A 16714-nucleotide genomic window follows, 5' to 3' on the forward strand; every position below is an offset into this window, starting at 1 on the left:
ATAGGTATTGCCATTTCCTTTCAAATTTGGGTTTTAGTGAACGTTACGTAAAAAATACAAATTTATCTGAAGTTACGAATTATCCAAAATAAAAAATGCTGCATCTAAACAAAGTTGCCCGAAACAAAATAATAATTTTTCGGATTTTGATTCTTATTTTTGGATTTCTGAATTTCCAAATTTTCGAATTCCGAATTTCCAAAATTAAGAATTTTCGCATATTCGGATTTTTGAATTTCCAAATTGCCAAATTTTCGAATATTTCGAAAAATTTAAAAATTCAGATATTCTGAATTAACAAAATTTGTCTTAATTCGTTAAAAAACTAATTTGGAACTAAATTAATTGCACATGTCTAGCTACCATGCACAGCTTTTTTTTTTATTGCACTCTCCAGTTTTAGTAAATCAACCCCATAAAGCCTTGACTGACCAAAGAATTGAAGAAAAAAAATATATAAAAAAAATAAGGTTAGTCTTCAACACAGCAGAGCTGGAGAAGAGATGTCCGTCCTCCGAGGGACACGAGCAGAAAACTGAAACATGGATGAGACGGAAACGCAGATTTTCTACTGAAAATATTCTTTAATGTGTATATTGTGTGAAAAAAATAAAAATAAAACAAGCGACACTTAAATTTTTCATTACCTTTTTCTAAGGCCCCTTTTCCCACTGAGGAGTTTTTCAGGCGGTACAGCGCTAAAAATATCGCCTAAATACCGCCTGAAAAACTCCTGCCCAGCCTTCTCAATGTGAAAGCCCGAGGGCTTTCACATTGAGGCGATGCGCAAAAATCTCCTGCAAGCAGCATCTTTGGACAGTGAGAGGAGCGGTGGGAAACCGCAGTAATACCGCCCGCAATGCGCCTCTGCAGAGGCGCATTGCGGGCGGTATTAACCCTTTATCGGCCGCTAGCGGGGGATAATTCCGACGGTATAGCAACGCTATTTTTAGCGGCGCTATACCGCCACCGCGCCTCCCACCCCAGTGTGAAAGGGGCCTTACACTTAAAAAAACAAACAAACAACATTCTAAAGTTTTGCAAGCAATATAAGGAACCAATGGGTGACAACTCAACAGCATCCACTTCTGACACAAATCTACATTTTGGATGGACCAACCCCTTAATATCTGTCACTGCGTTTTATTGATGTGTATAATATGTGATCATGTGACCACTTTTATAACAAGCAGCCAATCAGATGCTTCCAGTGGGATCAGCTTCCATTTGCACGCATCCAAATCTGAGCCAAGCCATCTATCTATGTTAAGAGCCATAGCACAAAGAGGAATAAAGGAAATACAATCAGCACTTTCACAGAGAGGAGAATGACTACCACCCTTTACTCCATCGTGTGGCAGAAGGGGCAGGTCCTCCACACAGTGCCCTGGATAAGGGGGTACCACCAGTCCTTCTGTAGGGGGCCCAGGCAGCAGGGTGAATCGGATGTGGGCAGGGAGGATGGGGGGCAATTACTGGAACTGATCCCCTGTATGGCTCTCTCTGCAGCAGTTCTAAGCCGGCAACTTCTACTCTCCCTACTGCTGGCTTTCAACCGCTGCAGAGAGAGCCATACAAGGGATTGATTCCAGTAATTTCCCTCCTGCCACAACGATCACTCTTCATGTGCACCATACATTTCCCCCCTCACCCCACAGTGCTACCGGCTTCCCTCCTCTCCTTCCTGCAAGCATACAATAGGAATCTCCAGGATGAAGAGTGGGGGAAGGGTTCGGTAATTGTGTCATATTTATCAGCCCCTTCCTTTCCTGAATTAGCACAGTGAGTGATCGGTACTGATCGCTAACATTGTGTTCATTCATAACTGAAGCATAGTAAACTGTAGTTATTTGGAGGGAGGGGCTCTGTCAGGTTGGCTGTATGGGGCCCCGTGGTTTCTAACAGCAGCCCTGCCTCCACGCCCCCCTTACAGGAGCCATTTAGATGAATAACAGTCCAAGGCATGCAGCAACGCAGATCAGACCCAGTTCTAAGGATTCTGGGTTGGGTGGTTTTAATGCAATCTGATATTCTGAGGCAGCAGAAGGATATGAGTCAGGTAAGTCTCTAGGATTCTGCATCCTGCAGGTCTTCATCTGGACAGCAGTAATACTCAACGAAGCAGATCTGTCCGTCTTCATTCCTCACCATGTACTGCAGGGAGAGGAAGCCTCGGTTATCGGTCCGGATGGACACCTTACATGACAAGGCCAGAGCTTTGGTGGATGGCTTCAGTAAGGAGATTTTATATCTGAAAGAGACAATTATCCAGAGAAATCCAGAGTCAGAGTCAAAGTTACTACAACTTTATTTATGAACCGCTTATGCCACGTACACACGATCGGAAATTCCGACAACAAATGTTCGATGTGAGCTTTTGGTCAGAAATTCCAACAGTGTGTAGGCTCCATCTGATTTTTTCTGTCGGAATTTCCGCCAACAAAAATTTGAGAGCTGGTTCTCAAATTTTCCAACAAGAAAAGTTCTTGTCGGAAATTCCGATCGTCTGTACGCACAAAAAAACACGCATGTTTGTAATCAATTCGACGTATACTCGGAAGCATTGAACTTAATTTTTCTCGGCTTGTTGTAGTGTTGTACGTCACCGCGTTCTTGACTGTCGGAATTTGGGGTGACCGTGTGTATGCAACACAAGTTTGAGTCAACATTCGTCGGAAAAAAATCCACGGTTTTCTTGGCGGATTTTCCGATCGTGTGTACATGGCATTACTGTATGTTGGTGGCACAATGAGTGGTAGAACATTATGAAAGGAGTACGTACCCATCACACACATAAAGCAAAACCCTGCATCTGAGCGCCACAAACCAAAAGTTCTACTTAAAGGATCACTAAAGGAAAAAAAATTCTTAGCTAAATAGCTTCCTTTACCTTACTGCAGTACTGGTTTCATGTCCTTATTGTTCGTTTTTGCTTTGATATTGCTGTAATTCTGCTGTGATCTCCACACTTCCTGCTTGTCTGGCTCCTTATAACCATCGTACTGGGAGCTTTTCACGGTGGTCTAAGCTGTCATTACTGTGCGTCTAAAACTCCTCAGAACCAATCAGATTTATTTTAAAAACAAAACATTGCCCTGGATTTGTTTGTTTTTGTTCTGTGTGTCTCTTTACTTCACAGAAACATTTAAACCACTTAAGCCCCGGACCAATATGCTGCTAAATGCCCAAAGGCGTTTTTACAATTCGGCACTGCGTCGCTTTAACAGACAATTGCGCGGTCGTGCGACGTGGCTCCCAGACAAAATTGGCGTCCGTTTTCCCCCCACAAATAGAGCTTTCTTTTGGTGGTATTTGATCACCTCTGCGGTTTTTATTTTTTGCGCTATAAACAAAAATAGAGCGACAATTTTGAAAAAAATGCAATATTTTTTACCTTTTGCTGTAATAAATATCCCCCAAAAACATATATAAATTTTTTTTTTCCCTCAGTTTAGGCCGATACGTATTCTTCTACCTATTTTTGGTAAAAAAAAAAAATCGCAATAAGCGTTTATCGATTGGTTTGCGCAAAATTTATAGTGTTTACAAAATAGGGGATAGTTTTATTTATTTTTATTTTTACTAATGGGGGCGATCAGCAATTTTTTTCGTGACTGCGACATTATGGCGGACACTTCGGACAATTTTGACACATTTTTGGGACCATTGTCAGTTTCACAGCAAAAAATGCATTTAAATTGCATTGTTTATTGTGAAAATGACAGTTGCAGTTTGGGAGTTAACCACAGGGGGCGCTGTAGGAGTTAGGGTTCACCTAGTGTGTGTTTACAACTGTAGGGGGGTGTGGCTGTAGGACTGACGTCATCGATTGTGTCTCCCTATAAAAGGGATCACTCGATCGATGTGCCGCCACAGTGAAGCACGGGGAAGCCGTGTTTACATACGGCTCTCCCCGTTCTTCAGCTCCGGGGAGCGATCGCGATGGAGCGGCTATAAACGAATAGCCGCGCCGTCGTCCCGGATCGCTCCCCACGGGAATCCGACCGCCACATGTAGCGGGGGGGGGGGGATCCCGATCGGACCCCCGACCCGCGGAAAGGCAAGGACGTACCTGTACGCCGATTTGCCTGTACGTGCCATTCTGTGGACGTACATATACATGCAGCGGTCGGCAAGTGGTTAAAACCGAAAGTGAAACTAGAGGCACATTATATGATTGAATTTAATCTATTTTTAAAAGGAATCAGTTAACTTTTATGTCTCTATACCCTGTAAACAGTCATTTCAGCAAAACATTTTTTTTCCCTTTAGTGACCCTTTAATTCATTTTTAATATTCAAAGCAATCTCAGCCACCCACCCATTCATGTCTCCAGCTTTATTTTCTGCCTTCTATTCTACATTTCAGTAGCGCCCCCTCCCCCCATCATACAAATACTTTCCCAAGTCCTCTAGTGATCCAGTGCTGTGCTCATCTGCAGGTCTTTTTTTTTTGTTTAATATATTTTTTATTGATAGAAATAGACAGTACAATAAAAGTAAATCAACTCTCCAAAGAGGCATCAATACAGAATAATAAATTGGAAAGTATAACAAATGATGCATCATAGAGAACACAAGCGTTTCAATTGTCTATAAATGAAGAAAAAGAAAAGAGACAAGAGGGCAGGAAAAAGATGGAGAAAAATCATCTGCAGGTCTTCTCTCCCCTCTCTCACAGGCTTGGCTAAGAGCAGCGGGAGCCATTGCCTCCCACTTCTGTCAGTCAAATCCAGTGTGCCACCATAGGAAGCCGCTTCCTATGGTGGCACACTGAGAAGAGGAGAAGCTAAAAGTGCCAGCAGGAGATCCCAAAGAGGAGGTTCGGGGGCCACTCTGTGCAATACCCATGCACAGGGCAGGAAAGTATGACAGCTTTTTATTTTAAAAATAAAAAAAGAACCTTACAACAGCTTTAAAGAGGAAGTAAATACTGATGGGTTTTACTTCTTTTAGTTCCCTGCAAAGTAAAAGCATAATGTGCTAGTATGCATCGCATGCTAGCATATTATGTGCCACTTACCTGCAAACTAAGCCTGTGATGTCCCCCGCTGGTGGCTGCATCCATCTTCGCCCCTCTTCCTTCCAGGGCCGCGGACTCCAGCTCTGTGAATAGCTGGAGTCGTGTGACGTCACTCCTGCGTATGTGCGTGAGAACCGCCAGTCACGGCACTCGTTAGTAAAGAAATGGCAATGAGGGCAGTTTCTTCACAGCACATGAGCCGATAACATCATAAGCGCAATATCTCCTACACGGCGCACGTTTAGACGATATTTACTGTACCTAGAGGTAAGCCTTAATATAAAACTTACCTATAGGTACAACTTCCGCATTGGGGGTTTAAAACCACTTTAATGTACAGATATGCAGGATTAGGGAGATAAAAGATTAATTATACAGGTCACTAAAGAGACAGGATGAAGATCAGATGAACAAAAAAGAAGGGGGGGGTGAAAGGGTCAAAAAGAACTTCAGTTGTAGCTGTTGCTGTGGTTTGGTTTCAACAGAACCCCTCATTTTCCATTTCCCGATTAGAGTTTGAACTGATTGCCATTCTCAATTCCTTTCTATATTTTTATATCCCTTTCCTGTTTTATACAGTTCAACTACCTTTTCCCGCACATCCTTTGACAAGTCTTTTGCTTTCCCCATGACCCAGAATCCAGAAACATCAGTGCAGCACTGGATGAAAGATGCAAGGGTCTGTCAGGAGTAGGATGGTTACCTTTAAGAGCCATTCAAACCCCTTTGTGTCAACTTGTGTGCATGTTATCAGGCCAAAATCACCAGGGTATGTAAACTTTTGATCAGGGTCATTTGGGTAGTTTCTGTTGCCATTATTTAAAAAAGAGTAAACACAGATGATTGATAATAAATGGCTTCAGCCAAACACCAACCACGAGTGAAAGAAAAGTTTTTGTGTTATCATTCATATTCTCTGAAAAATGGGCAAGAAATCATAAATTCTGCCAGGGTATGTAAACATATGAGCGCAACTGTAAACAGGGATTTCTTCAGAACAAAAAGGTAGGAATCTGCAACAAAGTTTGTTAAAATCCTTGTATTGTACATAAATCACCCAGAGGGAAATGTTTTTTCTCAAGAAAAAAAGTGGAGTTACACTTTAAATTGATTTGTTTACATGGTGGAAATAGAGATGTGATCGATAATTTATGATCATAAATTCTGATTGTATCAAAACTATTGGTCGGAATCCAGCATAAAGATTGACTGAGTTGTCAACCAAAGATTGATTATTCTTATTGGGAGAAATTGAGCACAAAAAAAAAAAAAAAATGGATCTTTTATTGAAGGATGTATGGCCACCTTTAGAGAGTGCAGCCAGGGTATGACAGTCATATTACACAAGCTGGCCTTTGTTTCCTTGAAGTTTTCAGGTCACGTGTCAGGCATGGGGGAACTCTGGGGCCAGACTTCCCAGGCAGCATTAGCACCCATCATGGCGGCCCCCGCATGGAGTGTCATCTCACCTGTTTGTCTGAGTCTCTGTACAGTGGAAGGCTTCTATCAGATCCGAATCTTTCGGGTAGTCCAGGTGGGCACTTCCTGCATTGCCAAATGTTGACAACCTGTGTTATAGTCATGACAGCAAGATTTTCATTAATAATCATGAGACTTCAATACACAAAGTGTAATCCCAACTTACAATGGGATACAACACCAGTATAAGCCATTATATTAAGTTATGTAAACTCGAACAATACATTTCCCTTATTTGTTCCCATTTGGGCTGTTAAATAAACAGCAGATAGTCTATTATCAGATCTGCTTGACAAGTGCTAGAGGAAAAAATAAAAATTAGGCTTCATTTCCATGGACATTTTTACAGCCACTTTTTTTAGCCTTTTTTACAGCTTAACCGCTTCCCGACCACCGCATGTATATGTACGTCGGCAGAATGGCACGTACAGGCACATTGGCGTACCTGTACGTCCCTGCCTTTCCGCGGGTCGGGGGTCCGATCGGGACCCCCCCCCCCCTGCTACATGCGGCGGTCGGATTCCCTCGGGGAGTGATCCGGGACGACGGCGCGGCTATTCGTTTATAGCCGCTCCGTCGCGATCGCTCCCCGGAGCTGAAGAACGGGGAGAGCCGTATGTAAACACGGCTTCCCCGTGCTTCACTGTGGCGGCGTATCGATCGAGTGATCCCTTTTATAGGGAAACTCGATCGATGACGTCAGTCCTACAGCCACACCCCCCTACAGTTGTAAACACACACTAGGTGAACACTAAATCCTACAGCGCCCCCTGTGGTTAACTCCCAAACTGCAACTGTCATTTTCACAATAAACAATGCAATTTAAATGCATTGTTTGCTGTGAAAATGACAATGGTCCCAAAAATGTGTCAAAATTGTCCGAAGTGTCCGCCATAATGTCGCAGTCACGAAAAAAAAACGCTGATCGCCGCCATTAGTAGTAAAAAAAAAAAATTAATAACAATGCAATAAAACTATCCCCTATTTTGTAAACGCTATAAATTTTGCGCAAACCAACCGATAAACGATTATTGTGATTTTTTTTTACCAAAAATAGGTAGAAGAATACGTATCGGGCTAAAACTGAGGAAATTTTTTTTTTTATATATATGTTTTTGGGGGATATTTATTATAGCAAAAAGTAAAAAATATTGCATGTTTTTCAAAATTGTCGCTCTATTTCTGTTTATAGTGCAAAAAATAAAAACCACAGAGGTGATCAAATACCACCAAAAGAAAGCTCTATTTGTGGGGAAAAAAAAGGACGCCAATTTTGTTTGGGAACTACGTCGCACGACCGCGCAATTGTCTGTTAAAGCGACGCAGTGCTGAATTGTAAAAACCCCTTGGGTCATTTAGCAGCATATTGGTCCGGTCCTTAAGTGGTTAAAAACGCCTGTCCATGTTTTTTTTTTTGAGCTGGAGCTCAAAAACTGCGCCGTAGCATTTTTTAGCGTTATTGAGCGTTTAACGTCTGGCGTTTTTACAGCTCTAAGGCTGGAGCTTCAGAATGCACTGGTCCTGTTTTTTTTTTTTGCAGCTTAAAAACGTCTCAGCCATCTACAGCTCAAAAACGTCATGGTGGGCATGAGGCCATAGACTAACATGGAGAGCCGTTTTTAGGCTCCACGCACACTGAAGCTGATAAACTGCAGTTAATTGGCATTTTTTTTTTAAAGTCCATAAACTGAACTCTATGTTAGCCTATGTGCCCATGCACACCTGGGCGTTTTTTTGTGTTAATGAGCTTCGGAGTTTATTGTCTTTTTCCTGAACGCCCGAAATTTGCGTTCAAAGTGCCGTTTTTTGGCGGAAAAAAACGCTGAAAAACGCTAAAATACGCCGGTGCCAGCGTTTTTTAATCCATTGAAAAAAAAGTAAAAAATAAATTTAAAAAAGCTACACTGAAAAACGCTGATTAAAGCTATTGCAAAAACGCTAAAAAACGTTGAAAGGCTCCCTGCAAAGCTACTTGCGTTTTTTCATAGCTTTTATCAGCTTCAGTGTGCAGTTCATCCAACCAAAACCCTTGTGTGCTGATAACTTCCCTGCCTTCCCAACATACAATGATTGTGTTTCTGGCTGTAGCCAGTGGTACTGATCGTTCAGAGAAAACCTCAACAGGCTGGTTGTACTCAAGTCAATCGATAGACCAGCTAGCCAATATAGGAATTGAAATTTGTGCCTGCTGAATCAGCCGAATTGTGATCCACGAATGGCCAGCATAATGCAGGCTATACACGGTCGAATTTCGAACAAATTTTCTTTTCAGAATCAGAAAGTTTTTATTTATTTTTTTGTGATCCGATGACGCCAGAATAATTTTTGTGATCGGGAAAATGTATTTTCTCTCCGGGAAATTTCTTACAAATGAGCATTTTTTTTTCTATTACATTTCTCGCATGATTCTCCCATCATTGATTAGAAATTTGTCTGTTTTTCTAAAAATTTCCAACATGTCCGATTCCTCAAATTTGATTGCCGCATGAAAATCGGCTGTTGCTGCAGCCCACTAAAGGTGCGAAATTCGTATGAAAATTCTTTGATACGATTTTTGAAAGAAAATTCTTTCTAAGTTCGAACCATGTATGGCCGGCTTAAAGGGGTTGTAAAGGTAAATGTTTATCATCATATGCATGGGCGTCCGCTGAAATTTTTTCAAGGGGGGGCGCATCGGCAGCGGCAATACACAGTCACATTTAACCCTGTCTTCGACCACTAGCTGGGGTTTAAACCCCCCCTCCCCCCCCTTAGCAGCCGAATAGGATGGATGGTGTCAGAACTTTTGCCGATTCCCTCAATCTCTGTGACTGGTCCCCTGCAGCTTCTGTGAAAGTTGTGACAGGCTGTGGTGGCACTCCCATCATCCTCATTGTACCATACAGGGTTAATGTTCCTGTATGGTATGCAATGATGCTGAGGCTTTGGGTTGAGGAGTAGAGCAGTGCGGCTGGCTGGAACATGGAAACACAAGTACAAGTGGTAATTTCCCCCCAGCAGTGCAAGGGTGGAATTTTTCCTTTCCTGGAGGTGGGCTGTATTCTGTATGTCTTTTTATACTCATGACAATGTCAGGAATATACTGGGACTTTTCAGGTTCTACATAGAAAGTATTCCACATTATTAAAAATAATATTTTTTAATAAGATATGGTGTGTGTGTGGAATGCATCCATGTGGAGCCTGAAAAGTGCAGTCCACTCTGACCTCCAGGGGAGGGCAATTGACCCCCCTTGCCCTATGGAGCGGACGCCCATGATCGTATGCATTAGGTGAAAAACATCAGACAATACCGCCCCCGTTTTACTTACCTGATCCTTGGAATGTCCCGTGCTTGCCCCCGTCATCCTCCTCATTTCCGAGCCTGCCCGTTGATTGGCTACACCGGATGGATTGAAAGCAGCGCAGCCATAGGCTTGCGCTGCTGTCAATCACAACCAATGACGCGGCGCGCCAGGGGCGGGGACGAGTGATATAGTGAGCAGCAATAGCCGCCGGCTGTATCACGGAAGTGCGCCCGCAAGAACTCAACGCTATGCAAGCTCGCATGAATGTGTTGAGTTCTTGAGGGGAGGAGCCGAGACAGCCGCCGAGGGACCCCAGAAGATGTGGATCGGGGGCCACTCTGTGCAAAACGAGCTGCACAGTGGAGGTAAGATAACATGTTTGTTATTTAAAAAAAAAAAAATTATAACTTTACAACCCCTTTAAGAAAAACCTTTTCCTTTGGGTTAGGAAGCAGAGATACGGAACCTCCCTATGGGCACACTCACCTGAAGTATGGCTTAGTGGGGGACATTGTGATCTGCAGGAAGTCACTGGTCATGTCCAGCTCGGAGAACGCCTCTTTCAGCCCCTCGGACTGCAGAATGATTTTATTGACCACATTGGTGCTACAGAAGTCAAAGTCCAACGTCTCCTCGGGTTCCTGAGTGTTGATTTTACACACGGTCATCACCCCTCCTTCCTCCAGGAACAGCATGAGGGGGTGCCCATAGCCGCGGTAACACATCTTCAGAGCCGTCGGAGTGGCTGTGAATGGAAAGAACCGCAAAAACAAATCAACAAAACCAAAAAGATTACCCATGTCCAAAGCATGCAATGTATTCTGTAGCTGCTGATCGTAATGAAGGTAAATGTATCTAATCTGGAAGAGCTGAAATGGTTAGATGCATGAAAACCCTACAAAAAAAACTCTTATTTCTTCCCTTTAGGTCTGTTAACCCTCCAATTGCCAGAGCTGTTCTTTTATTACTTGCACACGTTTCAAAAATCATTTTAGGATGCACATTGATTGTTTTCAAGCACCCTGTCCACTTCTTAAGGAGTCTTCTTTCCTGTCCTTGATTGCTCTTCATTATCATCATCCTCTGGCCTCAGCATTCTACACCCTTGGACTTGTTCATTTTAGGTTTTTAGCGCTGCACTGCTTTTTTATTTATTCTGTACTCAAGGACTTTTTATATTGACCTTCAGTGTTCAGCTGCTTTTGGTAGGATTGTCTTTGCGCTGTCTGATTTTCTTTATTATTTAAAAAATCATTTTAGGCCTGAAGATTACGTAAAATCCACAAAACATTTGATATTTTTTGAAAGCAGACACCCTGGAGAATAAAATGGTAGTAGTTCCAATTTTTTCTTTACCACACGGTTTTTAAAGCGGTGGTTCCCCCTTAAAAACAAGTTTTTTTTATTCCACTGCCCCCCCACATTCCATCACGATTAAGGCTATTATTTTTTTTTCCCTGCTGTACATACCTTAGTACAGCATCTTCACCCGTGCATCCGGGTTGCGAGTCCCGCGGGAGTGGGCGTTCCTCACATGATGTTGATTGACGTTTTGCCCAAAAACGAGCTCTCCCCCCGTCGCGTAAGCCGCGTCACGACTGGCGAAAGGAGCCGAACGGCGATGCGCATGCGCAGTATAGTGCCGACTCGCCGTTCGGCTCCTTTCGCCAACCGTGACGCGGCTTACGCGACAGGGGGGGCTCGTTTTTGAGCAAAACGTCAATCAACAGCCTGTGAGGAACGCCCACTCCCGCGGGACTCGCAACCCGGATGCACGGGTGAAGATGCTGTACTAAGGTATGTACAGCAGGGAAAAAAAAATAATAGCCTTAATCGTGATGGAATGTGGGGGGGCAGTGGAATAAAAAAAACTTGTTTTTAAGGGGGAACCACCGCTTTAAGCTCAAACACAAGATTTCAGTAAAAAATACACTAAAGTAAATTTTAGGGCACATAAACACAATACAGTGCCGTGAAAAAGTATTTGCCCCCTTTCTGATTTTTTTTTTTTTTTTTTTTTTTTGCATACTTGTCACACTTAAATGATTTGGATCATCAATTTCATTTTAATGTTACAAAAGATAACCCCGAGTAAATATAAAGTTCAGTTTTTAAACTATATTTTCAATTATTAAGGGAGAAAAGCTGCCCAAACCTGCCAGGCCAAACCTAATACCTGGCTGTGCCAGCCTTGGTGGCAACAACTGCAATCAAGCATTTGCGATAACTGGCAATGAGTATTTCACATCACTGTGGAGGAATTGTGACCCACTCTTCTGTGCAGAATTGTTTTAATTCTGCCACATTGGGGGGGTTTTTCCAGCATGAACGGCCTGTTTAACTACCGTATTTATTGGGGTATAGCGCGCTCCCGCGTATAGCACGCACCCCTAAAGTTGCCCTGAAATTCCTGTGTAAATTTTTTTTTTGTACTTACAGTTTGGAGTCTTGCGCGGCGTCCATCGGCGGCCTCGTCGGGTCCGGCGTCCGTCTGCGGCTTCGGGTGTCCTCTTCGTCGGGTCCGGCGTCCTTCTGCGGCGTCCTCCCCGCTCGTTTCCCGCGCTGAGTTTGAATACTGCGCCGGCATATACCGAGCGCAGTACACTCACGTATAGTCGGCAATGCTCGGCTACTCTCGCGCTCACGTCCTGTACGTCCAGGACGTGAGCGCGAGAGGAGCCGAGACTGCCCGACTATACACAGGTGTTCTGCGCTCGGTATATGCCGGCGCAGTATTCAAACTCGGCGCGGGAAAGCAGGTATCGACGTATATCGCGCACCCACGATTTTGCCCTGATTTTCAGGGCAATAAAGTACGCGGTATACGCCGATAAATTACCCCCTTCCTGACAATTTTCAGCGCTGTCGCACTTGGAATGAAAATGCTGTACCCAAAATTTTTTTTATAATTTTTTGAGACAGAGCTTTCTCTTGGAGGCAGTTAATCACCACTAGGATTTCTTTTTTTTTCTGCCAAAAAAACGACCAAAAAAAAAAAAAAGTTTTTCTTAGTTTCCGTTATAACATTTTGTAAATAAGTAAATTTTCTCCTTCACTGATGGGCACTGATGAGGTGACAATAATGAGGCGGCACTAATAGGCAGAACTGATGAGACAGCGCTCAAGGGCACTGATGAGGCAATACTAATATGCAGCACCGATAGGTGGCACTGATTATTTGTGGAGACCTCCTCTGTGAGGAAAAGCTACTGATCGTCTCTCCTTTTTCCTGGAGAGGAGAAAAAAGCAGATAACCACCATTTCCTTGTTTACATGTAATCAGCTGTGATTGGACACAGCTGATCACATGGGTAAAGAGCCTCGTCATTGTCTCTTTACCAGGATTGGCGATGCGTCGTGTCCCAGGGACAGAGCGCACCACGTGCCCCAGGGAGCTCGTAAGCGCAGAGAGAATGGGACAATGTCATATGACGCCGTCCCAGAATGAGAGAGCTGCCGTCGCCTGCCCATCATTTCACAATACAGTGGTTGGGAGGTGGTTAAGGTCATGCCACAGCATCTCAAAACGGAGCTCCACCCAAAATGGAATGCTCCGCTGCCACATTTGGCACTTTTTGGTGGTGGTGGGGAGTGGGTAGCTGGTTTTGCCAGGTACCTGCTCCCTTTTCCGGGTAAGATCGCTGCAGCAATCTCTCAGCATTTCTGGACTCTCCTCCTTCCCCCACTGCCTTGTGGGACACACACAGGTCCCAGAAGATGGCGAGACCATTCAGAAAGCACAACACGAATCACGCATGCCAGTAAGAAACCGGCTGTGAAGCCTGAAGGCTTTACAGCCGGTTTCCCTTACTTACAATGCTGGCGGCTGCATAAAGCCGAATTGATGAATCAGCCTCCTCCCTGGCCACAGAGATCAGGGAAAGTGACAGCAGAAGCCAGAAATGACGTTTTAACCACTTGCCGACCAGCCGCCGTCGTTATACGGTGGCAGATAGGCTCTCCTGTGCGAATCGCCGTAGCTGTATGGCTCGTGCAGACACAGTTGAGAGCCGGCGCCGATGCACACTTATTTTTATTTATTTTTTTCAAAACTGATGTTCTTTGTTTATAGTGCAAAAAATAGAAACCGCAGAGGTGATCAAGTACCACCAAAATACATCTCTTTTTGTGGGAAAAAAGGACGTCAAATTTTGTTTGGGTACATCGGCGGACGACCGTGCAATTGTCAGTTAAAGCGACGCAGTGCCGTATTGCATAAAAATGGCCCGGTCATTAAGGGGGCAAATCTTTTCGGTCCTTAAAGGGGTTGTAAACCTTCACGTTTTTCTCACCTTAATGCATCTTATGCATTAAGGTGAGAAAACACCTTTCAGTGTCCAGCCCCCCGAGCCCCCGTTTTACTTACCTGAGCCCCGAATTTCCATGGGCGCGATCCCACGTCACTCTCTCCACGGGTTCACGGCTCTTCATTGGATAGATTGATAGCACCGCAGCCACTGGCTCCCGCTGCCGTCAATCAAATCCAATGACGCGGGCACTGGGCCGAGTCATACACTCAGCGTCTATGGACGCCGAGTGTATGACACAGGAGCGCGCCCGTAAGGTAATCCCCTTGGGAAAGCGCTTCCCAGAGGGGGTTATCTAATGTGGGAAGGAGCCGCGAGAGCCGCCGTGGGACCCCAGAACAGCAGGATCGGGGCCACTCTATGCAAAACAAAGTATAACATGTTTGTTATTTAAAAAAAAAAAAAATCAGAACCTTTATAGCCAGATTCAGGTAGGGCGACGCATCTTTATCGTATTTACGCTACGCCGCCATAAGTTAGATAGGCAAGTACTGTATTCACAAAGCACTTGCCTCCTAACTTACGGTGGCGTAGCGTAAATGTGGCCGGCGTAAGAGCGCCTAATTCAAATGAGGATGAGGGGGGCGTGTTTATGTAAATGATTGGTGACCCGACATGATTAACGTTTTTTACGAACGGCGCATGCGCTGTCCGTGTACATATCCCAGTGTGCATTGCTCCAAACTACGCCGCAAGGACGTATTGGTTTCGACGTGAACGTAAATGACGTCCAGCCCCATTCACGAACGACTTACGCAAACGACGTAAAATTTTCAAATTTCGACGCGGGAACGACGGCCATACTTAACATTGACTAGTCCAGCTATTTGTTCGACTAACTTTACGCCGGAAACCGCCTTACGTAAACGGCGTATCTTTACTGCGACGGGCGCACGTACGTTCGTGAATCGGCGTATCTAGGCATTTACATATTCTACGCCGAACTCAACGGAAGCGCCACCTAGCGGCCAGCGGAAAAATTGCACCCCAAGATACGACGGCGCAGGCTGACGTATCTTAGCTAGGTTTAAGTGTATCTCAGTTTCAGCATACACTTAAACTTACGACGGCACAGATTCAGAGTTATGTCGGCGTATCTACTGATACGCCGGCGTAACTCTCTCTGAATCCAGCTATTAGTATCACTTTAAGTAGTTAAAGTTTGCTTCAGGGTTCTTACTAGGCAGAGGAGATCAGCGAAATGATGTTTATTGGTTTTCCTCCCCTTTATCTCAGTGTACTAAAACCCCCCTCCCCCATCACCTGGCACGGCACTTGCACCAAAGATGGTCAAACAATCCAGAAGGACGGTGAGATTAATTCGGAAGATCACAGATTCCTCTTGAACGCTGAATTCTTGAAAGATCCCGGCCTGTAAAGAGAGACGCCACCATGAGGAGAATACAAAGTGAGGAGGAAGCGGAAATGGCGGATGCTGGACACACCCCCTACCTGAATGAAGGCGTTGGCTTGGAGACATTTGGCATTTTCCACGGTGAATTTAAGTCCGTTGCTGGTGGCAAAACAAGCGGCGTGGTCCTTGAAGTTAATGGCCTTCAGGATGTTGGACAAATTGCGGGCGTTGTCGAGGCTGCAGGTAAATACGTATTGGTCGTCCTCCCCTTCCGACTGCGACAGGAAGGCCATGGCGAGGAATGACGCTGTTACAAAGAAAGATCACTTTAAACACTTAGGCCCAGATCCACGAAGCAGTTACGCTGGCGTATCTATTGATACGCTGCGTAACTTCTAGTTTGCTCCGGCGTATCTTTGTTTTGTATCCACAAAACAAGATACGCCTGAAGCTGGGCTAGATCCGACTGGCGTACGTCTTAGTACGCCGTCGGATCTAAGGTGCATATTTCCGCTGGCCGCTAGGTGGCGCTTCCGTTGATTTCCGCGTCGAGTATGCAATTTAGCTAGATACGCCAATCCACAAACGTACGTCCGCCCGGCGCATTTTTTTACGTCGTTTACGTAAGGCTTTTTTCGGCGTAACGTTACCCCTGCTATATGAGGCGTACGCAATGTTAAGTATGGACGTCGGGCCAGCGTCGAATTTTCCGTCGTTTGCGTAAAACGTTTGCGAAAAGGGCTTTGCGTAAATTACGTTCACGTCGTCTAGACATTGAGCGGGCGTAATTTATTTTGAAAATTCGACGTGATACTGCGCATGCGCCGTACGAAAAAAGCGTCATTTACGTGGGGGTCAAGCTTATTTTACATAAAACACGCCCCCCTGTTCCTCATTTGATTTAGGCGCGCTTACGCCGGGAGATTTGCGCTACGCCTCCGTAACTTTATTGGCAAGTGCTTTGTGAATACAGCAGTTGCCTCTCAAAGTAGCAGCGGCGTAGCGTTACTACGATACGCTACGCCTGCCTAAAATTACGCCGCGCTACGTGGATCTGGCCCTCACAGTCTATATTATATAAAAATAGAGAACACTGCGCTCAGGTTAAAAACAACAGGCAGCTAGCATAGAGTGGACCAGCATGGACAGTAGTGGAGAGAGAGGACTATGACATGTAAGGAGGGGGGAGCTGGGCCAGCATGGACAGACGTGAGGAGAGGAATATGACGTATAAGGAGGGATCTGTCATGCATGATGGAGGGATAT

At 44.6% G+C, this 16714-nt stretch overlaps 1 protein-coding gene across 1 annotated transcript in view; it reads right to left on the bottom strand.

Moving 5' to 3' along the window:
• Positions 1-999: 999 nt before the first annotated feature.
• Positions 1000-16714, bottom strand: part of RAD1 (RAD1 checkpoint DNA exonuclease) — a 20051-nt gene continuing 4336 nt past the window's right edge. The window contains exons 2-6 of the mRNA XM_040338248.1: positions 15547-15755; positions 15358-15466; positions 10274-10532; positions 6492-6590; positions 1000-2251 (exon numbers count right to left, since the gene is read on the bottom strand). Coding sequence (XP_040194182.1) covers positions 2068-2251; positions 6492-6590; positions 10274-10532; positions 15358-15466; positions 15547-15741 — 846 coding nt within the window. The 5' untranslated portion in view covers positions 15742-15755 and the 3' untranslated portion in view covers positions 1000-2067. The remainder of the gene's footprint in view (positions 2252-6491; positions 6591-10273; positions 10533-15357; positions 15467-15546; positions 15756-16714) is intronic.

Source organism: Rana temporaria, chromosome 1 (assembly GCF_905171775.1).
Source record: "Rana temporaria chromosome 1, aRanTem1.1, whole genome shotgun sequence".
NCBI classification, from domain to species: Eukaryota; Metazoa; Chordata; class Amphibia; order Anura; family Ranidae; genus Rana; species Rana temporaria.